At 48.0% G+C, this 27928-nt stretch overlaps 2 protein-coding genes across 6 annotated transcripts; one reads left to right on the top strand and one right to left on the bottom strand.

Moving 5' to 3' along the window:
* The first annotated feature begins 2249 nt into the window (after positions 1-2249).
* On the top strand, positions 2250-14415 carry GTF3A (general transcription factor IIIA). Its single transcript, XM_069602122.1, has 9 exons — positions 2250-2639; positions 4896-4996; positions 7573-7669; positions 8501-8589; positions 9841-9914; positions 10077-10157; positions 10767-10996; positions 11885-11938; positions 12533-14415. Exons 1-9 carry the CDS (start codon positions 2250-2252, stop codon positions 12683-12685), a joined length of 1269 nt encoding a protein of 422 aa, XP_069458223.1. The 3' UTR covers positions 12686-14415.
* Positions 12068-26334, bottom strand: MTIF3 (mitochondrial translational initiation factor 3). Of its 5 annotated transcripts, none has more exons than XM_069601671.1 (6): positions 25892-26334; positions 22932-23098; positions 21048-21121; positions 15235-15668; positions 13914-14071; positions 12068-12992 (listed from the first exon to the last, which is right to left on the bottom strand). In XM_069601671.1, exons 4-6 carry the CDS (start codon positions 15665-15667, stop codon positions 12774-12776), a joined length of 810 nt encoding a protein of 269 aa, XP_069457772.1. In that variant the 5' UTR covers position 15668; positions 21048-21121; positions 22932-23098; positions 25892-26334; the 3' UTR covers positions 12068-12773. The 5 variants fall into 5 exon arrangements, with proteins under 5 accessions (XP_069457772.1, XP_069457774.1, XP_069457773.1 ...); XM_069601673.1 differs by having other exon boundaries at positions 25505-25971; XM_069601672.1 differs by lacking the exon at positions 25892-26334 and adding an exon at positions 25276-25521.
* Positions 26335-27928: the final 1594 nt, after the last annotated feature.

Here is a 27928-nt window from a genome sequence, read left to right as displayed (position 1 = left end):
CCTTTCCCTTATTCTATTAGTTGGAAACAATTCACGGGGTCCAGTCTACCCCATGGAGGGGCTGATTACACAAGGATGGGATACCAGGATCACGGGGGGCCATCACAGAAGCCTGTCAACCACAGGGCACGGGTAAGGATAGAAGGCATAAGCCAGCACAAGGTGGGGGAAAATATTTTCGAATTTTTTTCTATAAAGATTTATTTATCTATTTATTTGGCTGTGGTGGGTCTTCATTGCTGGATGTGGGCTTTGTCTAGTTGAGGCAAGCGGGGGCTACTCTTTGTTGTGATGCACGGGCTTCTCACTGGTGGCTTCTCCTGCTACAGAGCACACAGGCTCTAGGCTTGCGGGCTTCAGTAGCTGCAGCGTATGGACTCAGCGGTTGTGGTGCCTGGGCTTAGCTACTCCATGACATGTGGGCTCTTCCCAGACCAGGGATCAAACAAGTGTCCCTTGCATGGCAAGACAGGTTCTTAACCCCTGGACCAGGGAAGCTTGATTTTTTTTAAATTACTTTTTAAGTTGAGCTCTGAGCCAACTTCACATGAACTGACTGTCTCATATAAACCTCACAACAATGCTCTGGCATAGATATCGCTATCCTCATTGCACAGATAACGCAAAGTTCAGAGGAATTAAATAACTATCGTGAGGTCAAACAGTAAATGCTAGAGCCAGCAAGCAGAGTTAGGTCTGCCAAACTACCAAGCCCATTCTTTTAACTACCACCTTCACTGAGTTGCCTTTTTACCTGTGCACTTGAAAGTCTCCCACCTGCCTCCTTCTTGCTGGTCCTGTGGTCACCCCCTACAGGCTGGACCTCCTATTCTGCTGACAACAGTAGCCTCTCAGTGTTCCTGACTCCAGGACTTTCTCTTCTAATCCTACTATAGACACTCTTTTCCTTCAGTTCCAGTGTTAGAAGGTATAAGGCTTGCTGGATAATGGGGAGAACTGAGGTCTAGAGAAGTCTGGGGAGGATTGATCCCTGGACACCTCTTTTCTAGTGGGATCACAGCCAACTGGGAAAAGCCAGTGCTCTCTCACTATAGTACCTCCCATCAGGGGACTGAGCATGAAAACTTGGGTATGGAGAAGCACGTGGGAAGAGCAGATGGTTATAGGGATGGGAGGCAGCAGGAAGGCAGAAGCAGAGCGTGGGGCTTGGCATGGGTCAGAACGAGAGGAGGGAGGATGTGGAAGAGGTTTACCATACACCTCACCACTTCCAGGGTGCAGTGGAACATGAGACAGCCAGAACCACCACTGGGGGATACCATGTAGGATGTTCACAGTCTTAGGAAGGATGTGTGTGGACTTGTCCCTGAAGAGGGGCTGGGTCAGCAGAGGAGAAAAGCAGCATGTGAACGCATGTCCCAGACACCCTCTCCCAGTCCTCCAGACACCTGACAGGACAGGCTATTATCCTCATGGAAGCCCTGGCTCGCTTTCAAACCTGCACTTCTTTGCAGAGTTCATCACCTTCAGACAGGGCTTGCTGAATGATTCAGAGTGATGAAGTTTGTGAAAAAATACACACCTGGCAGAACATCACACCATCCTGTCATTGTTATTCTCCTCCAAGGATGTTCTTTAAATATGTGGTCCCCCAGGAACCAAGATACCCATACCATTCAAGCCTCTGAACAGAGCTGCTCAAATTCCAATTTGTATCAAATCACCTATAGATCTCTCGGATACCAGAAGGTCCGAGGTTCCGATTTCTAATGATGCTACTAACTCCAAAGACCACACTCTCGTGCGACCAAGCCATAGAGCAGTGGTCCCAAATTTGTCTGCACGTTGGAATCACGTGGGGAATTTCCAGACTGTGGATTCCCGTTTTCCACCGCCAAAAACTGTGATTTAATTGGTCCGGGATATGTTCTGGGCTAGGAAGTTTTAAAATATCTCCACGTGATTTTAACCAAGTTTAGGAAGGAGGCACTACCCCGGAGATTGCGGAGGAAAGTTGTAAGAGCTTGCAGGAAATTAATCCATAAAGAAGGCAAACCCAAAATTTAATAGTAAGAACTGGATAGTTTGGATCATGCAAGGTTAGTACTCTGCAAAGGGTGGTGGCAGATGGAAAATAAATACAAGCAGTGCTTAGGGGTCCATGGAGGACCCATGACTCGCGGGCGCCTTTTGCTGGGATAGGACGAAGCCCAGAGCCCTTCATTCCGCCCCTTCGCTCTTCACCGGGACGGGTAGGGGCGCAGGCAGCCGACAGGGCTCCCCGGAGCATGCGCAAACGAGGGCCCGCGCGGGGTTTCTCGGAGCATGCGCGAGCGCCCCGCCGGCGCTCCAACCCCGCCCCTCCGGGGTCACGCTCCCGGAAGTGCCGTGGGCCCACGTGTCGGGTCCGGGGGAGCGGTAGGTGGTCAGCGGTTCCGCGGCACGTGGGTCGGCACGTGCCCGAGCGCTTGGCCTGGGGCAACCTGGAGCCGCCGGCCTCGGTGGCCGAGGCGGTGTCGTCCCTGACTATCGCCGATGCATTCGTTGCAGCAGGAGAGGGCGCCGCCCCGCCGCCCCAGGCGCTCCCTCGGAGGTTCATCTGCTCCTTCCCCAGCTGCAGCGCCGCTTACAACAAGGCCTGGAAGCTGGACGCGCACCTGTGCCGGCACACGGGGGAGGTAACCGGGCGGCGGCCGCCGGGGGCGTGGCGTGAGGGCCTCCGACCTGGGGCCGCCGAGGCCGCCGCCCACTCCTTAGGTCAGGGGAGGACCGAGGACGCAGGCCATTCTAGGACCGAGAGATACCCTTGTCGTGGGTCCAGGGCTCACTAAGCAACGCTTTAATGTTTGATCTTGAGTGATGGCCAGCCACCGCCTCCCCAGAACTTGAAAATACTTGCAAGGTTGGAATACCCTCTCCCACCCTCACCCCTCTGGTGGCTCAGACGATCAGTAATTCGCTTACAATGCGGGAGACCCGGGTTCAATCCCTAGATCGGGAAGATGCCCTGGAGGAGGGCATGGCAACCCACTCCAGTATTCTTACCTGGAGTATCCCTTGGACAGAGGAGCCTTGGTGGGCTATAGTCCATGGGGTCGCAAAGAGTCGGACAGGACTGAGTCGACTGACACTTATTTTTCACTTTTTACCTCCCCACCCCCTCCCCAACTGGCCTTCAAAGGCCCCGCCTCCTGGCACTGGAATGGGGGGAGAACTGGGTCCTAAAAGTCTGCAAGCAGCCTGTGTTCCTTCATTCGTGGTTCTGCACCATTCTAGCCCGGAGAGCTGCAGACCCGACAGACCTGGCTTCTGGTGTCACGGACCTTAGGTTTAATCCGGACAGACCGGGGAATAAGTAGGAATGCAACACAGTGAAGAGAGGGCTGCTGGAGGGCGGTGGGGAAAGCCCTTTCTCTTGACCTGAGTGAGAAGGAAAGGTTTCTGCCCTGCAGACATTTGAGGGAAGAACAGGGCAGGCAGAACTGCCAAAGGAGCATGTGGTCCTGGGGGCAGACTCTGGGCAGTGTGGTTGGGTGGGGGCACCATCCTAGAGGAGCCTGAGGGGCAGGCCAGGAGGGTCGTTTGCAGACCAGGGTACAGATGGCTTTAGAGCCTGGGTTTTGTTTTGAGGGCTGTAGGAAGCCTTTGGGAGGTCACAGAGGAGGAAAGGACATCTCATGGAGGCCTAGGAATCAGTCCGGTTTCCTGGGTTTTTTGCAGAGTCCAGCTTCTCACAGCCTCACCTGAAGGCCCTTAACCAGGGCCCAGCCACTCCTGCCTCTGCTCCTAGCACCTCCCTAACTTACATGCCACTCGTCCGGGTGTCCTCACACTCAGATCCTCTTACCCTTTGCAGCATTTGAAGGCTGACCTCCCTGGGACCTTCTCCAGCTCACTGACCCTGGCCCCTGGCCCCTCTCCCACCCTCCTCTCTCCTGACTTCTTACCCTGTAACTGCCTTCACTTATGACATCCTTTATGCTCTGCCTCCCTGTCCTTCTGGTCAGTTCTGCCGTCCCCGCCCCAATTCTAGGCTCTGTTACCAGGAGGCCAGATTAGCACTTACCTTTCCTTTTAGACTCCTGGACTGTGTTTAGGATATTAGCACTCCCAGCTTCCTTCACGCCGGCTGGAAGACTCGGAGCCACAGCATCCCACATCCCACATGTCAGTTTGACAAGCAGTTTTCGAGTCTTCTCCATGCCAGGCTGTGTGGAGTCCTGTGTACCTGCCTGGCAGCGCAGTTCTTGTCCTCCTGTCCATCTGCTTTGCTACCAGTACTGTCATCTGAGGCCTCGGTGCCTCCTTCCTGCATGGTCGTGGGGCACGTTTTCTATAGTTCAGTACACAAAACTGGCTATGTGGGGGACACATTTTTGCTTTTCCTGTGGAGGGCCCTTCCTCCCAGCTTGTGGGTCCCGAGTGGTGGTTACACGCTGGGCCGTGAGCTTTTCTGGGTGTGACACAGTCCTCTGTAGCTGTGCCAGGCATGCCCCTAGCAGATGATGGACTTGTCCAGGATGACACAGAGCCTGCTCTGGACTCTGAGCAGATGAGAGGATGCTGGGGAGAGGAGGCAGGACCAGTGGACATGGATTGTGCTGATAGCAGCCAGGAAGCCTTTGAAGGAGCCACTGCTGAAGCTCAGTGTAGGTCAGGAGCAGCTTCACGATGCTGCTGTGTTACTGTGGAGGCTGCCCGCCTTTCTCATACGTTGCTATTCCTAGGTCAGAATCTGTTGCAGCAACCTTGTGAGCAGCCGTGGCAGTTTGGTCATGTAACCCCAGGCGGCAGGTGCTCAGCACTTACTGGGTGGAAACCACCTCTGCAGACAGAGTCCACGGCTTTGCCCATCACACAGATTAAGGCTTTAAGTAACACCAGAGTTACTGACTGGGACAGGACTGACATGCTTTTTCTTTCCTTCCTGCTAGAGACCATTTGTTTGTGACCATGAACGGTGTGGCAAGGCCTTTGTCAGGGACTACCATCTCAGCCGCCACGCGGTGATTCACACCGGAGAAAAGCCCTTTGTGTAAGTGGGGAACTGTCTTTGGGCCTTTGAAGTGGGTCGTGTTTGGCACAGGAAATTGATCGATGACTCATGAGATCAAGAACATGGAGCTTCTGCATCTCCTCAGAGGAGACTCGGTTTGGAATATGTGGAGGAGAGTCGGGGTTTTGTGTGTCATCGTGTGTGACAACGTCAGGGGTGGGTTCATCTGAAGGTCTCAGGTGTGGGTTCATCTGAAGGTCTCTTGAGTTTGACCCTCTCAAATGCTTCCCTGGCAGATTGAGGGCTCTGCATCCTCAGGGCCTTTACAAACCAATCAGCTGCTGGGATAACAGACATACGCATGAGAAAGTAGAACTGTAACAGTTTATCTTCTGTTTCTTTCAAAGAAGCCCCTGCTCCTTGCCATGCCAATCTTAATTTCATTCTACTCAGAGTTACTCCTTATCTCTGAAAGGGTGGATATACTGTTTTTCTTTTAAATCGGCTACTTTAAAGCAGTGGATCTAAAATTTGGGGTGCCTCAGAATCACCTGGAAGGCTTGTTGAAAAGATAGAAGAAGCCTGCCTGCTCATGAGGAAGGACCAGTTAAAGTATGCTGCTGCTGTTGCTGAGTCGCTTCAGTCGTGTCCGACTCTGTTACCCCAGAGACGGCAGCCCACCAGGCTCCCCCATCCCTGGGATTCTCCAGGCAAGAACACTGGAGTGGGTTGCCATTTCCTTCTCCAATGCATGAAAGTGAAAAGTGAAAGTGAAGTCGCTCAGTCATGTCCGACTCAGCGACCCCATGGACTGCAGCCTACTAGGCTCCTCCATCCATGGGATTTTCCAGGCATGAGTACTGGAGTGAGGTGCCATTGCCTTCTCCAGTTAAAGTATATGTATATCTATATGGTGGAATACTCAGTCAGTTCAGTCAGTTCAGTTGCTCAGTTGTGTCCGACTCTTTGCAACCCCATGAATTGCAGCACACCAGGCCTCCCTGTCCATCACCAACTCCCGGAGTTCACTCAGACTCACGTCCATCGAGTCAGTGATGCCGTCCAGCCATCTCATCCTCTGTCGTCCCCTTCTCCTCCTGCTCCCAATCCCTCCCAGCATCAGAGTCTTTTCCAATGAGTCAACTCTTCGCATGAGGTGGCCAGAGTATTGGAGCTTCAGCTTTAGCATCATTCCTTCCAAAGAAATCCCAGGGCTGATCTCCTTCAGAATGGACTGGTTGGATCTCCTTGCAGTCCAAGGGACCCTCAAGAGTCTTCTCCAACACCACACTTCAAAAGCATCAATTCTTCAGCACTCAGCTTTCTTCACAGTCCAACTCTCACCTCCATTCATGACCACTGGAAAAACCATAGCCTTGACTAGACGGACTTTTGTTGGCAAAGTAATGTCTCTGCTTTTGAATGTGCTATCTAGTTTGGTCATAGCTTTCATTCCAAGGAATAAGCGTCTTTTAATTTCATGGCTGCAGTCACCCTCTGCAGTGATTTTGGAGCCCAAAAAAACAGTCTGACACTGTTTCCACTGTTTCCCCATCTATTTCCCATGAAGTGATGGGACCAGATACCATGATCTTCGTTTTCTGAATGTTGAGCTTTAACCCAACTTTTTCACTCTTCTCTTTCACTTTCATCAAGAGGCTCTTTAGTTCCTCTTTACCCTGTGAAACTGGTAAGAAAATCTCCAGGGCTTATTAATTGAAAAACCAAGGTTCAGAAGAGGGTATTTATTAGGCTACCTTTTAGTGTGTTAAAAAGAACCCAGAGGGTAAACAGGAAGAACTCTATTTGTATTTACTTCTGTTTATGTATAGAAATCCTAAAAGTTATAGAACAAAACTTGAAATATTCTTGCTTGTTTTGGGAGCAGTGGGAGGCCTGGGTGGGTAGGAGGCAGGGGTGAAAGAATTCATGCATTTGTGTCCCTTTTCATGCTTTTTGGTTCTTACTTATTAGTGAAATGATGGCTAAGATTAGGGCTTGTAAAGGAAGCCGTGCTTCATCTATCAGATTTATGAAAAGTCATCACAATAAGAGCACATATTTTTTAAAAAGTTCACAGAGAATTTAGATAATTCAGGGTCAAGATATAGAAACACTTGTTAAGGGGACCTGTCCTAGCGTGGTGAGATGCTAGAGGGCAGAACAGTTATGGTTCCGCTTCAAGTGTCTGGTTTTTGCCTCTAATGATAAGCTGGAACCAGTTGTTTTTGAGGTCTTTTTGGAAGTGCAGTTTGTAGAAACATTTCAAGCAAAATTAAAGTGATCAAATTCTAAATTGAGAACAGTTTCAATGTGATTTAAGTGTAAGAAGATTGTGGGCTTTCAGAACTAGTGTTTCCACCTCTCCTCGGCCCACTGTACAACATCTGCTGCACTGTGCTTAATTTCAGAAGCCTTACATGAAAATGCATTTCATTACATGAAATCAAACTGAGATGCCTACATGGTATGGCTTACCACTTCAGAATTTGTTAAAGAATATTTTATAGTATATTTCAGAGTAGATAGCTTTTATAAAGTGGGAGGAGGTAAACATCTTAAAATTTCTCTTCCCTTGGTTTGTTAATATTTTGGTTTATACAATTTCCTAACAGTTGTACAGCTAGTGGCTGTGAACAGAAATTCAACACAAAATCAAACTTGAAGAAACATTTTGAACGCAAACATGAAAACCAGCAGAAACAATATGCAGTAAGTATGAGTGATTTTATATGCTCAAAGTCCCTAAATTTTATGTTTGCTGCCTGTGTATCTGAAATGTTCAGCTAAATTTTGTCAAGTATCTGAACTTAGTTTGACACTAGCTATAATAATAATAATATAATATTGGTATTAGTATCGTTTTGAAAGCAGACATTTTTTGCTAATTGTATTATTGGTTCAGTTCAGTTCAGTTCAGTCGCTTAGTCGTGTCTGACTCTTTGCGACCCCATGAATTGCAGCACGCCAGGCCTCCCTGTCCATCACCAACTCCCAGAGTTCACTCAAACTCATGTCCGTTGAGTCGGTGATGCCATCCAGCCATCTTATCCTCTGTCGTCCCCTTCTCCTCCTGTTCCCAATCCCTCCCAGCATCAGAGTCTTTTCCAATGAGTCAACTCTTTGCATGAGGTGGCCAAAGTATTGGAGTTTCAGCTTCAGCATCAGTCCTTCCAATGACTACCCAGGACTGAGCTCCTTTAGGATGGACTGGTTGGATCTCCTTGCAATCCAAGGGACTCTCGAGAGTCTTCTCCAACACTACAGTTCAAAAGCATCAATTCTTCGGCGCTTAGCTTTCTTCACAGTCCAACTCTCACATCCATACATGACCACTGGAAAAACCATAGTCTTGACTAGATGGACCTTTACCAAATGAAACATTTTTTGCTGTTTCAAATGTGCTACTTTTTGAAGCTTCTTAAATTTTATAGTAAATGGGTGAAAGAAGCAAGAATATAATTTCTGCAGTATTTTTATCTTGAAAGGATTGTGTTATGAACTGTGATTTTTTCCAAGACTAACAGACCTTTTACTAAACAGTGCAGTTTTGAAGGTTGTAAGAAGACCTTTAAGAAACATCAGCAGCTGAAAACCCACCAGTGCCAGCACACCAACGAGCCACTGTTCAAGTAGGTACTTCACATGGGTGAAAAACCTCTTCATGCTCAGGCAGAGATAAGATTAAAATGCACAGGTGGCGTGCACATGCTCAGAAGCAGTTTCTTAATCAACGTTTCCTGTTGAGTTATACGGTCTATGCCCACGTATATACTGGGGCATTTCAGAATATGCTTTTGTTTCTTCAAAAGAGAGAGTAATGTGTTTCAGAATAATTTGTGAGATTAGTACAGTTGTGGTTAAGCTTAACTATCTATATAGAGCCTGTTGAATAATATGAAATGTCCTTATGAGAACGCTGAGTATTCCTTTCCTGTAGAACAAAGGTAACTGAGCTTAGCCTGCATCAGAAGGGACTTTAGGAAGAAGAGGGGACTGGGCACGTTGGCAGAGACTTGCAGAGGGCGCCTGCTGACGGCCGCCCTGCAGAGCCCAGGCTGATGGCCGTGTGCGAGCTGAGCTGAGCTGCCTGCGCCTGTCTCTCAGCTCACGGGCCCTGGGCCTGGGACTTATTGCAGCAGCAGTGCCGGTCCCCGCTGGGAGCCCTTCTGCCTCTTCTCGTGCCGCTGGTGGCCGGATTGTAGAAGTGGCGTGCTCGTTACGGCTCCCCGAGCCAGTGCTTCTACAGTCCTGTTTTCACACCATCCTGCGGCAGCAGCATTAAGGGAACCAGACAATGATTCAGGATGGCTTGGGTATTTACCCCAGCCATCTTTCTGTGGCCATGGAAAGGAGGTGTATTGTCTAAAGTACAAAGATGGAAACAGTGTTTAATTTGATCACATAAGCATTAAAGAAAAACACTAGCTATAATAATAATAGCTAGAAGATTTTTTTCTCAGTTTACTATGCCCAAGGCTGATCAAGTAACTTGCATCTCACCTGCAACTAGGTCTGAATTTGAAGTCCCAATTTTATGACCGCTTTGGTTGTAGGAGAGGGGCTTCCCTGAGAGGGGTTCAGACGGTAAAGAATCTGCCTGCAATGCAGGAGACCTGGGTTCCACCCCTGGGTTGGAAATATCTACCTGGAGAAAGCAATGGTGACCCACTCCAGTATTCTTGCCTGGAGAATCTTGGACAAAGGAGCCTGGTGGGCTACAGTCCATGGGGTCACAAAGAGTCAGAAACAACTGAGTGACTAACGCTTTTACTTTAGTTGTGGGAAGAGGGGACTGGCAGGGTAGGACAGCATGCTGTTTATTTTAGTACAGTTAGTTCTGCCAGTGGGTTGATCGGCTGACACTCGTGTTGTTAACCCAGGTGTGCCCACGAGGGATGTGGAAAACACTTCGCCTCCCCCAGCAGTCTGAAGCGGCATGGGAAGGTGCATGAGGGTAGGTCCCGGTGCCCACCCTGACAGGCACAGCAGCCGTAGTGTGTGTAATACTCTGATCTAGCTTGTTTTTGATAATAATCATTTTCCTATCAGTCTAATTTGATTGTGGTTTATACTGAATATTCACAAAAGACAACATGCCAATCTGTTTTTTTAATAGGCTATATATGTCAAAAAGAATGTTCTTTTGTGGCAAAAACATGGACAGAGCTTCTAAAACACATGAGAGAAACCCATAAAGGTAAGGCCAGCATGGGGGACGTGATAGAAATGTAATATCTGCTCCTGTAGAACTGATTGAGTGCTTTTAGAGGGTGAACTTTTACACATGCTCGGGAAAGTAATAGATTATTATCTATTACCCTCTGTAGTATGTCTTGTTAAGCGCTGGGTCCCTCTCATGATCAGAGAGACCCGTAGCCCCAGGTTCAGGAGGAGGTGGGCCGGGTCTCCAGGCCTGTGCTCACCTGGCATCTTAAAGGCTCCAGCAGGGGCGGCACGTGGGGAGACCCTGGCTGGAGTCTGTGGGGGCAGCTGGGGAAGCGTGCCCTCTGTGCCCGAGGACAAGGGAACAGACGGGTCTGAGTAACTTGCTCCGCTGCCCGCAGCCCCATGCAGAGAAGCCCTGTGCTTAACAGAGGGCCGGGGACTGTGTATTACATAGGCATTTAGGAGAGCTAAGGCAGACCTTCAAGAAGCAAGCACTGGAGTTTGCTTCCTCCACCCGAATTCTGATTGGTGTGTTGTCATCAGGTTTCTGGCGTCGAACCCATTACTTGATATATTCAGTTAGCTTTTTCTCTGTGGTTAACGCCGGGGACGCGGGCTCCCCTTGCTTCTGCTCCCCCAGAGGACATAAGGTGTGGCGTGTGCCAGAAAACGTTTAAGCGCAAGGACTTCCTGCGGCAGCACATGAGGATGCACGCCCCCGAGCGGGACGTGTGCCGGTGTCCACGGGCAGGCTGCGGCCGCACCTACACCACCGCCTTCAACCTCCAGAGCCACATCCTCTCCTTCCACGAGCAGCAGCGCCCCTTCGTGTGCGAGCATGCTGGCTGCGGCAAGACCTTTGCCATGAAGGTGAGCCCTGCCACCTTGGGGTCTGCATCTTTTCTGCCAGGCTCCCGGGAGATGATGGGGGGGACGGGGGCTGGAGGGCGGGGGTCTGGCCCATCACTCTGGCTCCAGCGGGAGTGGTTCTCCACCAAGCTGGGCAAACACCAGACGGGCCCCTGCCCCCTGAAGTCCTGCCCTCAGCATGGCTGGAACCTGCCGGAAGTGCACGTCCAGGCCCCGCTCTAGACCCACTGACTCAGAAGTCTGGGGGACGGGTCCACTCATTTGTTTTTTAACCAGCTTCCGGGGTGATTCTTAGGTGACTAAATTTGAGACCCAGTGGCCAGTGGCACCATATGCGTACTGTTCATTGAGAGCCTCCTGATGTCCTGGGTGTCCTTTTGAACTGCAATGGTCTGGGGATTGGGAACTGGGTGGGGTCTGAGAGCTTCAGGATATTAGTCCAGATTTTGAGAGCAGGACCCTGACTCTGTGGACCCGTGCCCAGTTGGTGCTGTCACAGGCAGTGGCTGAACTACAGCAGACAGTGGGGGGTGAGGGTCATGGTCAGCGACAGGGCGGAGACCAGACCTGGGCCAAATTGTCCAGGGGTGTTGGGGGTGCTATAGACATCAGGTCAATTAGAAGAGTCTCCCTCCTTCAGCTCAGAAGAGTCCATTCTGACCTGGCCCCCTCCCACCCCTTCCCGCTCTACAGGCAGGGAGCATACACACTCCTAACCTGGGTCCTCCGAGAAGGCAGGGATTTCAGTGGGGGAGGGAGCAGTGTGCTCCAGCGCTAGAGGTCGGATCCCTCCACAGAACAGAACAGAAAGAAGGATGTTGGTTTATCTGAGTAACTCAAGGGACTTTACTCACTGTAAATACACTCACTGTCTCTCCTTCATTGCAGCAGAGCCTCAGCAGGCATGCCATTGTGCATGACCCCAACATGAAGAAAATCAAAGTAAGTTGAGACTTAGCATGCTGTTAATTTTAAAACATTAATTGCTTAAACCAGATGCTAAATATGCTATTTGGCGTATTTTCAACTACTTATTGGTGTGAGTCTGTACGACTATTGAAGGCAGTTGTGTGGAGTTCACGTCTTTATTTACGAGTTTTACTGTATGCTGCAGTAGTGGCATACCCGACAGGCACACGATTCTGACAGTTTTGATTTTGAATTAAAGTTAGTCATCCCTTGGTATCCATGGGGAGTCCGCAGGTGCTTGAGTATACGTAGATTTTCGACTGTGCTCGTGTCCATGTGCCTAACCCCCTGCCCTCCTACCCCTGAGTGCCAGGGTCATCTGTATTTGCATGTAACCTCTGCACATCCTCCTGTGTACCATGAATTATCTCTACGTTACTTATGATACCTAATACAATGGAAATGCTGTGTAAATTGTTGTCAGCACACAGCAAATTCAAACTTTGCCTTTGGGAACTTTCTGAATTTTTCCTTTTTTAAAAACACTTTGGATGGGCTGTTGGTTGACCCAGCTGCAGAACCTGCAGACATGAGGCCTGACTGGCTCTGTCTTCCTTATTCCCTAAGGTAAGGCCGTCTCGTGGGAAGCGGAGCCTGGCCTCCCGGCTCAGTGGGTACCTCCCTCCTAAGAGGACACAGGGCCAGGCTGTGCCTTTGCCCAGGAATGGGGAGCCGCTGAGCTGCATGGAAGGCCACGCGCTCTCCACATCGCCATGCTGACTGCAGCTGCACATCCGCCTGCGCTGTATGGAGGACCACAGACCAGCCAATGCAGTTTCTCTCCCCTGGAAGCATGTGTTTATTAAAGTCAATGGGGCAGGACACCAGATGCTCCGTCCTTCCCGTCTCCCGTGTTCAGAGCGTCTCCTCTTGGGGTGCCCGGAGCTGCTCTCCATGCAGCCTCCTCCTTTTTGCTCAAGGGACGAAGAACACACATCACAGCCTTGCCTCCTCTGATGGGCTGCGGCCGGGATGAGAAGGTTGCAATTCCAGACACGGCCTGGACTATTCGATTACACATCTCCTCCTAGAAGAGGAAACAAAAGGCTAGTATAAAACCAGCACCTCTGATTGTTTCCAGTGTTCATGCTTATCTGATACCCATAAAAGCCTACACTCTTGAATTGCTATATAAGGGATTTGCTAAGTCAAATTGTATAGACCTGGTTAAGCTGATCGAAAACTGTACAATAACCAGGTGGTTATACAAACTCCATGGAACTAGTCCAACACGCTAAAGGCTTGATAGTTTTGAATCCCCCGTCATGACACTGAGAGGCTGTTTGGCCCAAACCACCCACACACAAAAAGTGCCAAGAGGTGGGTTTGGGCACTGGCAGGGCCCCCTTATCCCCCTAGGTTGTCAGCTCGGTGCTGTTCCCAACCGTCCTTCACAGTCACTGAGGTGGTTAGAAAAAGACACATGGTTCTAGAGATTCTGGGTGGGCTGGACTGGGCCCAGGGCCTGGTCATTCTAGTCTGGAGCTAGGGCTGAAAACCACTGGAGTAAACGCTGCCTTTATCTACTGCTGTGTAACTCCAAAAGCGAAATCCACAGATCCTCCACAGACTTATCCAGGGACTGTAAACTAACACTTCCTAGAAGAGTTTGACTTGACTGCTTCTCAGAGGCATTTATAAAGAGGAATCGGACTTAAAAAGATGAACCCATACAGTCTCTAGTTTTCCTGTTTAAATGTTAGACCCTCTACAGTCTGTGAAGTAGAACAGTATATAGCCCTTAAGTGAGTAAGTAGTGTTCTCACATGGCGAAGTACTTAACGCTACGGTGGAGAGTGTGTACATTCTGCATTTTGAAAACCCAATTAGTTGCCACTAAGACCGGGCAGAATTATTACTTTTCTCTGCCTTTACGTTTTCCAGGTTTTCCACAGCTGTATTTATACGTTCAGAAAACAAGCAGTCGCTCAGGCCTGTTTTCACTTACCATTTTGTCCTCGGGCTCATCTGCACTCTTCCCTTTCTTTACTGTAATCTGGACTTTGTACTTTTTTTCGATCCACTGCTGAATCTGTTTACTCTTTGTGTTCAGATCATGTTGTCCAATATTTGAAGAAAAAGTCAGTTCCTTGGTCAGGGTGGGTCCTAGGTTGAAAGAGTGACATCTGGGGCTAGTCTGTGAGGCCTGGGTTTTATCACACACGCGCCCTGAGGTCTACGCTGCTATAGGCCCTCCTGTCTGCCTGGTATTAATGGTTTCACTCTCCAGTTAAATAGAGGAGACAGACACAAGGTGAAATACCACTTTTGTAGTTGCCAAGTAAGAGTACCTGAACAGGGAATGCTTCCGTTTATCATTACCATTGTTTGATGAAAGAACAAAGGAATGGTCCTTTAAAGAGAATCTTTGGGTGGTGGATAACAGGTGTTCCCTGTACTTTTTCTTTATCCTTTTTAAATTTAAATAAAAATAATTTTTCTTAAAGAAACACCTCCTTGCTTCTCAGAGCTCCTACCAGCTGGTTAGAGTCCTCTGTCAGCCCTTCCGCCACCTCTGAACCAAGCTTCTCAGGCTGTTCACCTTTTTTCAAATGTGACGCGTTCTGATGCCCCGGCACTGCAGCAGGCCTCTTCTGGATATTTTTGGTTTTCTAGTCAACATCCCTGTTGCTAAATGTGGTGTGTAGAGAAATCGAGACAATCTGACCTCCAGTGATCAGCAGTTACTAGCCATCATGAAAGCAAACCTCCTCACTTAATTCAGTTCATGGCTTCTGTAAGGTTTAAGTGACAAGTTGGTAAAACACGTTGAGTGTTCCTACTGTGACTCTCACAGTGGGCATGGGGGATGCTCTGGGGGTGACTTCAGAGTTAGGAAGCGCTTCTCTGTAATGAACAGCCTGCCTCCCCTCAGAGATGGGGGGAGAGGAGGAGGGCACCCAGGCCAGGCGAGAGGCCAGGACAGGACCAGGAACTCGTCCCCACCTCTCCCACACCTCACCCCATGCGGCGCTCTGCGGTCCCGGCCCTGGGAGGCCCCACCACGGTCAGAGGGGAAAAGAGCGCCCATTGTTTTGGTGGTGGTCGCCTTGTCTGTCTCTCGTTTTGCACAGGGGTAAAGGAAGAGATGATGAGTAGCAAGGAGGAAAGGGACACAAGTAAGTGGATGAAAAACACACACTGGACCCAGTAGTAAAACAGGATTCCAGTTACTCACCGCCTGTTCTTACAGGCGCTTGGCAGGTGCCCGATTTAAACTACAGATCTGCCGGCCCAAGGGACATGGGAGCAGAGAGCAGGGTACCTACCCGGCTTGGGCGCGGCCCTCTCTGCCTCTCGAAGCCGCAGCCGCTCCTGGTGGATCTGTGCACCCGTCAGGAGCTGGTACTGCGGGGGCTCTGCGCTGGCATCCCTCTTCACTAGCCGCAGGTCCCGCTCAGTCATGAGCCTGATCACGTTTGCCCGGTGCATGTGGCCCAGGTCGTTGCCCTGTTCGTCCAGCACGTGAATGATGCGCTCGTTGATTTTTCTCCCAACGCTACTGAAAGCCGTCTCGTTCTTTTTTTTCTTTGTGCTCTCATCCTGGGTGTCTTCAGTGCTGAAAGCTTTCGCGTGAATGAGGCGGGGCGGTCTTGGGGAGGCCGGCCCCTGTAAGATGTATTTGCTCAAACATCTTCTAATGCAGCAATTTTCAGTCTTTATGGTTTGTAATGTTAACTTCTTGAGGAAAAGAGCAGCCATCCTATAAAGCAGGGAAAAAAGATCATTCAAACCCAGCCGTTCATTCCCGTGGGCTGGTGCTGTGGTACACAGAGGCGGCTGGTCAGAGGTGAGCAAGAGGACGCAGTGCCTCCGACAGCGCTTCCTGGGGACACTGCCAGGGTGTGTAAGGCTGGGACTCCCTCTGGTCCAACTCTGATCCTTCTGGGCTGTGTACCCCAGCTCTCTTGCCTGTCACCACCGCATACACCCACTGTTGACCAGTACATAGCACAGGAAGTGATGGGAGGTGCGCACTCTCACTGCCCTGCCCCTCAGGTACCCAGGTGGATCCCTGCAGCCCCATCCCTGCAGAGTAACTGCCCACCCAAGCCCTCCACCCAGGCAGCACCCTCGGGTCAGCATGTGCAGGACTGAGTTCCACCTGCCCCAGCCCCTAGCTCAGGCCTCCTGTCTCTGTATCACATACGCACTTCACATGTGATATAGAGCTAAGTGATCCCCAAACAGCTAAGTGATCCTTGGCCCTTCTTTTCCTCAGCCGTTCATCAGCAGATCCCGTTGTTCCACCTCTAAAGGCCGCCAGGACCCAACCACTCCCCATCCCCTCCCTTGCCATCACCCTCCCCTGGGTGCCGTGATCACCTCTCACCTGGGTCAGGTCTCAGCCTCCTGACCACCTCCCACAGCTGCCCTGCCCCTGATGACCCATCACCCATGCTTAAAGCACAGACATCAGACCATGGCCCCACTGTGCTCACAGCCCTCTGGGACCCCTGCCTCACTCCAGAGCCCTCCCCCACCCCACCCCACTCTGCCCACAGCACCCAGCCCACCTCCTCCACTCACTCTTCCAAGCTTGTGGGCTCCTTGCTGTTCTTTTAAACACTATACACACCCCCACCCCTATGTGATCCCTTCCCTCAGACAATGCAGCTTTGTTCAGTTCTCATCAACGCCCTTCCTGTGCTATGTCCACTCTGTAAATGACACATCCCATTCTTGCAAACCCATCACTTTGCCCTTTAAAAGCATTCACTGCTGAAATTTATCTGCACACAACATTCGTGATCTTCCCTCAGTAGAATGTAAGCTTCATGAGAAAACATGTCTGTCCTCTGGGTTAGGAGTGTGGCAAGGAACCCACTGGGTTCTAACCCAGCACCTAGAGTCTGTCCCAGTACATGCAGCATCCTCAGTATCCTCTTGGGGCCGATTCCAGGGCCCCCGGAGACACCCAAATCCATGGACACTCGAGTCCTGCATGTAAAACGCTGTGTGTTTGCATGTAACCTGTGTACATCCTCCCACATACCACATCGTCTCTAGGTTACTTACAAAACCTAACAGTGGAAATGATATGTCAACAGCTGCCTGGCATAGCAAATCAGTCTTGCTTTTGGGAACTTTCTGGAGGTTTTTTCCCTGAGTATTTTCAGTCATGGTTGGCTGCATCCGTGGATGCAGAACTGGTGGAGAACTGGCCATATGTGCTGAATGACTGTGTGAGTCAAAGGAGACGGTCGGGGGGAGGCGGTGTCCGCGGGCATTTATCCCGGGCCTTCAGGTGCATCATCCCACCCGCCACACAGAAGGCTGCTAAGTGCGGTACCTGTCTATTCTAGAAACCCAACTTTCCTCCCTATATCTTCTTTTCAAAACCTAGGGTCTTTTTTCCCAGGAGTATTCGATCATATCACTGCGTCAGCTTCTTCTGACGATCTTCTATAGTACCATGAGAAAATATTGTCAGATTTATGAATAAGCCTTGAATAAAACGACCCATGCTTTACCAAAGAAGAAGACAGTTCCTAGCTGCCATTTCAAATGTCCACCACCCTCCATGAGACCTGTGATGTTTCACCACGGTGAATGAGGCGCCTGGAGTCATGCAGAAGGACCCCACCTGCAGATGCCACAGAGGCCCCAGGACTGGACTGAAACTGGGTTAAATAGCTGAGCCACATCAAAAAGTCTACAAACTATAAATGCTGGAGAGGGACTGGAGAAAAGGGAACCCTCTTACACTGTTGGTGGGAATGCAAACGGGTACAGCCACTATGGAGAACAGTGTGGAGATTCCTCAACTGGAAATAGACCTGCCTTATGACCCAGCAATCCCACCACTGGGCATACACACCAAGGAAACCAGAAATAAGAGAGACACGTGTACCCCGATGTTCATGTTTACAATAACTAGGACATGGAAGCAACCTAGATGTCCATCATCAGACGAATGGATAAGAAAGCTGTGGTACATATACACAATGGAGTATTACTCAGCCATTAAAAAGAAGGCATTTGAATCAGTCCTAATGAGGTGGATGAAACTGGAGCCTATTATACAGAGTGAAATAAGTCAGAAAAACACCAATAGTGTGTATTAACGCATATATATGGAATTTAGAAAGATGGTAACGACAACCCTATATGCAAGACAGCAAAAGAGACACAGATGTAAAGAACAGACTTTTGGACTCTGTGGGAGAAGGCAAGGGTGAGATGAGTTGAAACAATAGCATTGAAACGTATATTACCATATGTGAAATAGATCACCAGTCCAAGTTCGATGCATGAAGCAGCCACTCAAAGCCAGTGCACTGGGACAACCCTGAGAGACAGGATGGGAAGTGAGGTGTGGGTGGGGGGGTTCAGGATGGGGGACACATGTACATCTGTGGCTGATTCGTGTTGATGTATGGCAAAATCCACTACAATACTGTAAAGTAATTAGCCTCCAATTAAATCAATTTTTTAAAATTATAACTAATCATAAAACACCATTAAATATATACCACTATGAAAAATTAAATAAATAAATAGCTGAGCTACTTACTGCTCAACAGCAAACAATCAGACACTTACTCATGGAGGAAGCCACAAAAGCAAAAGAAGCAGAAAAGTCTGAAGACGCGGGAGAAAACTTCTATTTATCATGAAAGAGCACACGTGCACTGTGTGATGAATCAGCAATCCATTACGCAGAACAAGGGAGCAAATAAACTAGGCAGAGGAAGAAATGGATTTCAGAAGAACCCTGAAGTTTTCCTAAGACTGAAGACATGATTTTCTTTCCCCCGTTCTCCTAATTATCATTCTCTAATTTTTATAAGGAGGAAGTATTTCTTATACTAATAAATTCTTTGTGTTTACAAAATAAAAACTGTTTCTGAAAGATAACGTAGTTTTTTTTAAAAGCTTTAAAAACACTTTCCAAAAAGAGGAAAAGGCATTTGCCTTTATTTTTTTTTAAGCGTCTTTACCGTTATTCAAATTTTAAAAGGATTTAAACCTTCTTGACTTACACAGCAGTTATGCTTCAATACTAGCTGAATTTTGACTTTAGATCAGCAAAATTGAAGATACACATATTTCTTCAAAATAAATTTTACATAGATAAACATATACAGAGTTCCATTCAGTTCAGTCGCTCAGTCGTGTCTGACTCTTTGCAACCCCATGAATCGCAGCACGCCAGGCCTCCCTGTCCATCACCATCTCCCGGAGTTCACCCAGACTCACGTCCATTGAGTCAATGACGCCATCCAGCCATCTCATCCTCTGTCATTCCCTTTTCCTACTGCCCCCAATCCCACCCAGCATCAGAGTCTTTTCCAATGAGTCAACTCTTCGCATGAGGTGGCCAAAGTATTGGAGTTTCAGCTTTAGCATCAGTCCTTCCAAAGAACACCCAAGACTCATCTCCTTTAGAATGGACCAGTTGGATCTCCTTGCAGTCCAAGGGACTCTCAAGAGTCTTCTCCAACACCATAGTTCAAAAGCATCAATTCTTCGGTGCTCAGCTTTCTTCACAGTCCCAACTCTCACATCCATACATGACCACTGGAAAAACCATAGCCTTGACTAGACTGACCTTTGTTGGCAAAGTAATGTCTCTGCTTTTGAATATGCTATCTAGGTTGGTCATAACTTTCCTTCCAAGGAGTAAGCGTCTTTTAATTTCATGGCTGCAATCACCTTCTGCAGTGATTTTGGAGCCCCAAAAAATAAAGTCTGGCACTGTTTCCACTATTTCCCCATCTATTTCCCATGAAGTGATGGGACCAGATGCCATGATCTTAAGTTTTCTGAATGTTGAGCTTTAAGCCAACTTTTTCACGCTCCTCTTTTACTTTCATCAAGAGGCTTTTTAGTTCCTCTTCACTTTCTGCCATAAGGGTGGTGTCATCTGCATATCTGAGGTTATTGATATTTCTCCCAGCAATCTTGATTCCAGCTTGTGCTTCTTTCAGCCCAGCGTTTCTCATGATGTACTCTGCATATAAGTTAAATAAGCAGGGTGACAATATACAGCCCTGACGTACTCCTTTTCCTATTTGGAACCAGTCTGTTGTTGCATAACTAGTTCTAACTGTTGCTTCTTGACCTGTATATAGGCCGCAGAAGCGGCCGAGAGGAGCTACCCGATGTCCGAGGTCAGGGGCGGCAGCCGGGAGGAGCTACCCAATGCCTGAGGTCAGGGGCAGCGACCTAGAAGAGCAACCCCACGTCCAAGGAGCGGTGGCTGCAAGGGCACAGGAGGCCGAGAGGAGCTACTCCACGTTCAAGGTCAGGAGGGGCAGCTGTTAGGAGATACCCCTCATCCAAGGTAAGGAGCAGTGGCTGGGCTTTGCTGGAGCAGCCGTGAAGAGATAACCCATGTCCAAGGTAAGAGTAACCCAAGTAAGACAGTAGGTGTTGTGAGAGGCATCAGAGGGCAGACACACAAACCATAATCACAGAAAACTAGTCAATCTAGTCACACGGACCACAGCCTTGTCTAACTCAATGAAATACAGAGTTAGGGGGAAAAAACCCTGTGATATTAAATTTGAGAGACAAATAACAAATTCAAGTCATTGAGAAACTTTTTATCAGGAAAATTCTCAAACACGTACAGAAGAAAGAGCAAAAGGAAGCCCGAAGCATCCATCGCTCAGCTCCGACTCTCAGCACATCAGCCAACGTGCTTCCTCTCCACCAACAGCTGCTCACCGGCCCCAACATCCAGGAACGACTTCACAGTAAATCCCGTCTCATCAATAGACAATTGAGTACATCACCTCTAAGAGCTGAGGACTTGCTTATCCTCTGAATAACAACAGTAACACATCCCAACTAATAATCACTCCTCTACACCATCAAATATCCAGGCTTCAGATGTCCCTGGTAGTTACCATTCTGTTTTATGTTTCATTTACAACTTGACTGCACAAAGAGACTCTCACTGGCCAAATGTGTGATCATTTACACATCAGTGACTAAAATGAATTTCAACACACCAACCATGCAAAAATCCATGAAAAAAAAAGACAGTTTGCCACAACTCTATGTGACTAATACCCGACTCCTTACTTTGGAAATTGGTCATTAAAGAAAAAGAACTAAGTATTTATCCTACCTTTTTAGGAAGAACTATAATCATCCCCAGTCGATGAAGAAAAGTGTTCTTTAGAGGAGAACGGCAGCTAATATCTGGAGAAGAAAAGTAAAAGTTAATTGAAAAGCACCATTTTCCCAGCTCCAATCAGACCACTGATTCAGGCTTCTTGTTCAGTTTCTAAGTCGTGTCTGACTCTTTGTTCAGGCCTAGATGGATGCAAACATCATTAGGTAAAAGGCTGATGAGGAAACAAGGAGTTCATGGGGTGCCAAAGGGTGACCCAAGGAAGACTTCCAAACGGAAGCAGGAAACACGTGCTCCAGTGGTCACCCCATAACGGGCCAGACTCAGCACTCTGACACCCTAACACTTGTCTTTTCGTGGGACAGGTAATCCTTCTGTGAAACAGGCCTGCCAAAAAGGCTGAACCGGAACAGCATCAAGCCTCCAGACTGAGCTCCTGGTTTTCAAGGATACAAGGGCCAGACTCTGCGAGGAACCAGTCAGATGACACAACAAGGAAACCACTGACAAAATCCAGACTATGGGACAAGACCGCTGGCTTCAAGCCTTACAAAAAATCAGTGTCACTGGCGACTTGAAGTAAAAGACTAAGGAGACATAATCATAAAATTCAACGTTTGAAAGAGAAGCAATTAAAAAGACACGTGGGGATAAGGAAGGAAGAACTGCACATGGCCTAGATTCATGATGGATGCGACTCTATCAGAAAAGTACTATTTCTCAGCCATGAAAATGGCATTCTTAGGAAATCTTAGGGAGTTAGTCATGACATCTCCTTACTTACTCTGAAATGGTTCAGCAGCAAATAAATGTGATTATGGCAATATCTGCAGAAGCTCGATTATGCTTGTATGAGTGCTTAGTTGTTAGTCTTTCAATTTTTCTATGTTCAAATTTTTTTTTCATAATTAAAAAGTTCATTTTAGAAAGAATCAACAACATATAGGGAGGAAAAAATTCACTAGTCATGCCAATATGACTATTCCAGTCTGTGTAATTATATATTTACTGTAATTTAATAAACTGGCACTCTGACTTTATGTATCCTTAACAAATATTTCTTTCATTAGCTGTAAGTCTATGTTAAAGCAGAGCCTATGTCTAAGGAACTTTACAAACTGAATGGTCTTTTTTTTTTTAATGCAGATTGCCTTTCTTTCTCCATCTGGTTTTCATCAGATCAAGTCCAAAAGTGCCTTACCTGGTAAATGGTGATGATTTCAGTTTAAGGTAGAATGTGTACAATTTTCTGCTAACCAAAGTAGCTAAAAGCTAATGTGTATTTTAAAGAAGGGCTCTCAGAAGCTGGAGGCCCACCAGCATCATCTGGGGATGCTTTTTCAGAGCACACGATGTGTCCTCACCCCTCTCCTAGTTAACAGCTCCTGGGTTAGGACCCTCAGAAAAAAGATGGCATAAGAAAGTGAGTAATAAAGCATTACAGTGTAAGTGGATCCAAGTAACTTACGCTGAGATGTCTTGGGCTCCCCTTAACCTTTCAAGACTGATGCAAAATAGGAGGCCCATTTCTCTGATGAGATGTCTCTGTCAAACATATAATAGCCTGAATGAATCAGATCTATCAAAATGAAAATGCTTATGTTCTTATGACAATACTGGTACACTTGGTCACTCCCACAACTATCATTTCTGAGACATCCAAAAATATTTTAAGAGCCAGTTACCTTAAAGCCAGTTACTTAAAATGCACAATTTGACAGTATGAGATATCCATTTCTGATTTTGTATTTATTCAGACCTTACTGAAATCATGCTGTGCCGTATCAGCTGCATCTACTGGTAGTTTTAATTGAGTAGCTAACTCCACATTCTAGAGAGAAACAGAAGGCTTCTTTTTTGTTGTTGTTCTTTACTTACTTGAGACGGGATCACTGAAAAACTCCACATCCTCTGAGCACTGGAGGACAGACTGACAGGCGTCCCCAGAGCCCGTCTGCTCTGGTCGTGGCTCCTCTTCTGCAGCTCCTGCTACTTTCTGTCCTCACTCCACTTCCCGGGGCTGTTCTGCATCATCCCTGACTGTCCTAGATGATATAAGAAAAAAATGTCAAGTTACATTATTCCAGATGTACACAACAGGGGAGTTCTGGTGTTTGATCCACATATTCCGTAAGAACTGGAATGTAAACATTAAGCCATAAAGCAGGCAGTCCTGAAATGTGCGGCACTTCCTTGTGCTGCGTGTAGGGCTGCGTCCTTCACACTGTCACATCAGTCTTCAGTTGTCTCAAAGGAATCACATTCTTTGAGGACTGTTACCAAGTTCAAGCCTGTACTGCTCACCACACGGCAGACCAACAAATAGACGAGTTGTTGTTTGGAAAGCCAGCAGACTGAGAAGATGATGGACTCCTGTCCCAAAGAACCAACTTCCCTGAGTTAGAATTCTGACTTCTTTTATATGAAAAGGGAAAGGGGTAAAGTCCAGGTTCCAGCCAGACTCCAGAGGGGATATGTTAATTTCTTCCTCCTTGCAGCCATTCAGAGGTCGGACTGGACAAGGTGTTTTCTGCGACCTGAACAAAGGTATTTGAGCTTCACCTGGGAGGTAGGGTTTCTAAAGACGGACCACTGTGTAATTTAAGCTTACAGGCAACATCTCTTTAATGATTAACTGGAATACAGAGGTGCTTCCCTATTATAAGACAACTTTCCCCAACTTTCATTAAGAAAATGCTTAAATATTCAGGAAAGTTAAAATATACAGTCAACACCCCAATATTCATTCACCTAGATTCCACTGTTGCTCTCCTTGGTGTATGTATATTTATTTCTCTTTCCATCCATTTTATTATGTTTTGCCACATTTCAAAGTAAGCTGCAGACACTGCTACATTTCAGCATACAATACTTCAGCATGCACATCATTACCTAGAGTTCAGTATTCGTTTACAACTCTTTTCATTTTGAGACAAAATTTACAAACAATGACATGTACAAGTCTTAAGCTTATAATTTGACAACACCTCTGTAACCAAACTCCTATCAACTGACAAGATGAAGATAACCTCTATTTACTTGTTCACTCACTGTTTTTCTTTCCTACATAGCTGATATTATATATTGATATCTATTATTTCCTGGGAGATTGGAACAAAAGTTACATGGATTCTAGTGGACTAAAATATTTATGAAATTAATTTTTCCAATTCTGATGACTTTTAAGTAGCCTCTGTCATGCCTTCCAAAGGAGTTTCACTAAGTCCTTCTGCCTGCAGGCCTGCCCCCTGTCCCATGTGCCCGCTCTGGTAGGGGCTGAGCACTGCAGACCCCAGGCCTGCACATTGCTGTCTGCTGGCTCTGGTTTTGCACGAAGTATTCTCCATACCAAGATGGGCTGTTTAAGAGCTAGAATAGTAACTAAAAACACTGGAAAAAGCCAACATAGTATCTTGGCTAATTATTTAACCACATTTCTTTAGGCATAAGAATTTAAATTTATTTTTTAGTTATTTTATTGAAATAAGCATCCAGAAAACATTTTTAGAAAAGCTTTTAAATCCTGAGCTCAAGACTCAATCCTAAAATATGTACTTAATCCTGTATATTATTCCTCTAATCTGTCATCTCACCTTCCAGAACCCCCATCTCAGAGACCAGCATCTTTTCCAGGTCTGCTCTCCCGCACTCCCACATCTAATCCAACACCAAGGCTTCACAATGTTACTTCCAAACACCAATCAAATCCACCTACTTCTCTCCATGTCCATCGCCACCACCCTCCTGGGGACACCTCCCACCGTCAGTCTCCTAACTAGGCTCTTGCACCTTGAATTCCTCCCCTCTGCACTGCAGGTGCTGGCTCCCCACGCAGTGCCCGCCCACCTTAAAACTGCCTGCAGACTAAAGACCCATAGCTTTCAGGAAGCCAAAAGGCCCTTCCGGCCTCATTCCACACCAAACTTCCTTTATGCCTAAACCACACTGCCTTGCTGATCATGAATGCTCTTCCCCCTTGGTTTAGGGAACTCCTTTCCTGCCGAGCGCTGCCTTTCTCAGGGCATTCCTCTGATCACGTCCAAGACTAAGCCAGATCTCCCCTGAAAGCGCCCCCACCCCCCCGTATTTGTTTATCGAGGTCAACGGTCAAGTATTTCCACAGTATAGCCTCTCTTTCCACGATTATAATTTTGTGACTATTACTGATTCTCTGCTTCACTAGACGGTGAGTTCTGTGAAGCAAGGAACACACGTGGCATACCCTTCCCGGAACCGCGTCTGGCACAGTAAAACCTCACAGCTTGCGCTCGGAACTGCGGCTATTCAGTAAGAAAATGTTTTTACTTCTTTCAAGGAGCCTTATGCCGGGGAGCCCAGTAAATGATGAACGGGGGTAAAAAAAGAAAAAGAAATCCCAGATGGCTCGGCGACTTTCCTCCAGCACACCTCCCTGGGCGGCCGCAGACACCAAGGTGTCGGCGCTGTCTCACCTGCCAGGCGCTGAGCCAGGGGTCGAGGGGCGGGGCTACGCGCGCCGAACGGACCAATCAGGTGCGCTTGCGATGGCCGCGCCCGGGCGGGAGCCGAGCGTAACGACGTCCGGCCTGCGTGTGTCCCCGTACATGCGCCATGATGGCAGGACGGAAGAGGTAGGGGCCGGAAGGACGGACGCCCGGCCTAGCCCGGGCTCTAAGACAACTTTACACCCCGGCCGTGCTCCGCCCGCGCGGCAGCGTCTGCAGTCCGCCAGCAGGTGGGCGACATTGGCCTTCCAAGGACAACGACACGGCTGAGCGCTAGGCCGCAGGCCTGCCCCTACGACCCCGTCTTCCCGCCGCAGGTCCCCTCACTCGCGCAGCGACCCACTTTGGCTTTACCTGTACCGAGCCGCCGATTGATGAGGTTTGGCGGCAGCAGCCCGCAAGCGGGCTCCCGAGTGAGACCCTCTTCGCCCTCCGTAGTGGGCGGGGCGTCGACTCCCGGCTTTAAAGGGAAGGCGACGTTAGGAGGAGAGAGTTTCCGGCTGGCGACTTCAAGTCCTCCGACAGAAAAGGGCGCGTCGTTGCTGCTCCTCCGGCTCCAGCCGCCGTAGGTGGTGCGGCGATCGGAGGCTCGCTACCCTTCCATCCCTTACGTTTTCGCCGACCTCAGTGTAGTTGCGTGCCCAGTGGGCTTACAGCTTGCATACGTCTTTCTTATTTAATAAAATATTACTTTGATAAGATGGTTAATCAGTTCAGTCCAGTTGTTCAGTCGTGTCCTACTCTTTGCGACTCCATGGACTGCAACACACCAGGCCTCGCTGTCCATCACCAACTCCCAGAGTTTACTCAAACTCATGTCCATCCACTCGGTGATACCATCCAACCATCTCATCCTCTGTCATCCACTTCTGCCTTCTATCTTTCCCAGCATCACGGTCTTTTCCAGTGAGTCAGTTCTCATCAGGTGGCCAAAGTATTGGAGTTTCAGCTTCCGACTCAGTCCTTCCAATGAACATTCAGGACTGCTTTCCTTTAGGATGGACTGGTTGGATCTCCTTGCTGTCCAAGGGACCCTCAAGAGTCTTCTCCAACACCACAGTTCAAAAGCATCAGCGCTCAGCTTTCTTTAGAGACCAGCTCTCACATCCGTACATGACTACTAGAAAAACCATAGCTTTGACTAGACAGACCTTTGTTGGCAAAATAATGTCTCTGCTTTTTAATATGCTGTCTAGGTTGTCACTGCTTATTTAAGTTATATGCAGAATACATCATGAGAAACGCTGGGCTGGAGGAAGCACAAGCTGGAATCAATATTGCCCGGAGAAATATCAATAACCTTAGATAGGCAGATGACACCACCCTTATGGCAGAAAGTGAAGAAGAACTAAAGAGCCTCTTGATGAAAGTGAAAGAGGAGAGTAAAAAAGTTGGCTTAAAGCTCAACATTAAGAAAACTAAGATCATGGCATCTGGTCCCATCACTTCATGGCAAATAGATGAGGAAACAATGGCTGACTTTCTTTCTCTGGACTCCAAAATCACTGCAGATGGTGATTGCAGCCAATGAAATTAAAAGATGCTTACTCCTTGGAAGAAAAGTTATGAACAACCTAGACAACATATTAAAAAGTAGAGACATTACTTTGGCAACAAAGGTCCATCTAGTCAAGGCTATCGTTTTTCCAGTGGTCATGTATGGATGTGAGAGCTGGACTATAAAGAAAGCTGAGTGCTGAAGAATTGATGCTTTTGAACTATGGTGTTGGAGAAGACTCTTGAGAGTTCCTTGTACTGCAAGGAGATCCAACCAGTCCATCCTAAAGGAGATCAGTCCTGGGTGTTCATTGATAGGACTGATTTTGAAGCTGAAACTCCAATACTTTGGCCACCTGATGCAAAGAGCTGACTCATTTGAAAAGACCCTGAAGCTGGGAAAAATTGAGGGTGGGAAGAGAAGGGGACAACAGGATGAGATGGTTGGATGGCATCACCAACTCAATGTACATGGGTTTGGGTGGACTCTGGGAGTTGGTAATGGAGAGGGAGGCCTGGCGTGCTGCGGTTCATAGGGTTGCAAAGAGTCGGACATGACTGAGCGACTGAGCTGAACTAAACTTAGGTTGGTCATAGCTTTTCTTCCAAGGAGCAAGCATCTTTTAATTTCATAGCTGCAGTCAGTGACAGTGGCAGGATGGTAACAAGCTATTTTGTAAACATCTTTATACTTACTGTACATTTGGGAGCCCTGCCTCAAAGTTCAGGTGGACAAGAGGAGTTAGGAAGTAGAGGCTCCCCTTGGTTCCCAGGTTAGGGGTGCTAGCTGCCTGCAAGAGCACCGGGCCAGGTGGGGAAGGCCCACATGGCCTGCCACCCAGGAGAGCTCAGAGTGGTCAGCGTGCAACCAAGGGGACACGCGCATGGCAGGTG

This window comes from Ovis canadensis, chromosome 10 (genome assembly GCF_042477335.2).
Source record: "Ovis canadensis isolate MfBH-ARS-UI-01 breed Bighorn chromosome 10, ARS-UI_OviCan_v2, whole genome shotgun sequence".
NCBI classification, from domain to species: domain Eukaryota; kingdom Metazoa; phylum Chordata; class Mammalia; order Artiodactyla; family Bovidae; genus Ovis; species Ovis canadensis.
This window is presented reverse-complemented; position numbering and strand designations above follow the sequence as displayed.

Bases quoted from the DNA above. Each gene is read 5' to 3' on its own strand.
- GTF3A (XM_069602122.1), top strand. From the start codon at position 2,250: ATGCGCAAACGAGGGCCCGCGCGGGGTTTCTCGGAGCATGCGCGAGCG. The intron at 2,640-4,895 runs GTAACCGGGCGG...CCTTCCTGCTAG, and splicing joins TGTGCCGGCACACGGGGGAG to AGACCATTTGTTTGTGACCA. The intron at 9,915-10,076 runs GTAGGTCCCGGT...TTTTTTTAATAG, and splicing joins GCATGGGAAGGTGCATGAGG to GCTATATATGTCAAAAAGAA.
- MTIF3 (XM_069601671.1), bottom strand. From the start codon at position 15,667: ATGGCTGCTCTTTTCCTCAAGAAGTTAACATTACAAACCATAAAGACT. The intron at 14,072-15,234 runs GTAGGTACCCTG...CTTTCAACCTAG, and splicing joins GAGGGCCGCGCCCAAGCCGG to GACCCACCCTGACCAAGGAA. The intron at 12,993-13,913 runs GTAAGTGAAAAC...TTCCTCTTCTAG, and splicing joins ATGAGCCCGAGGACAAAATG to GAGGAGATGTGTAATCGAAT.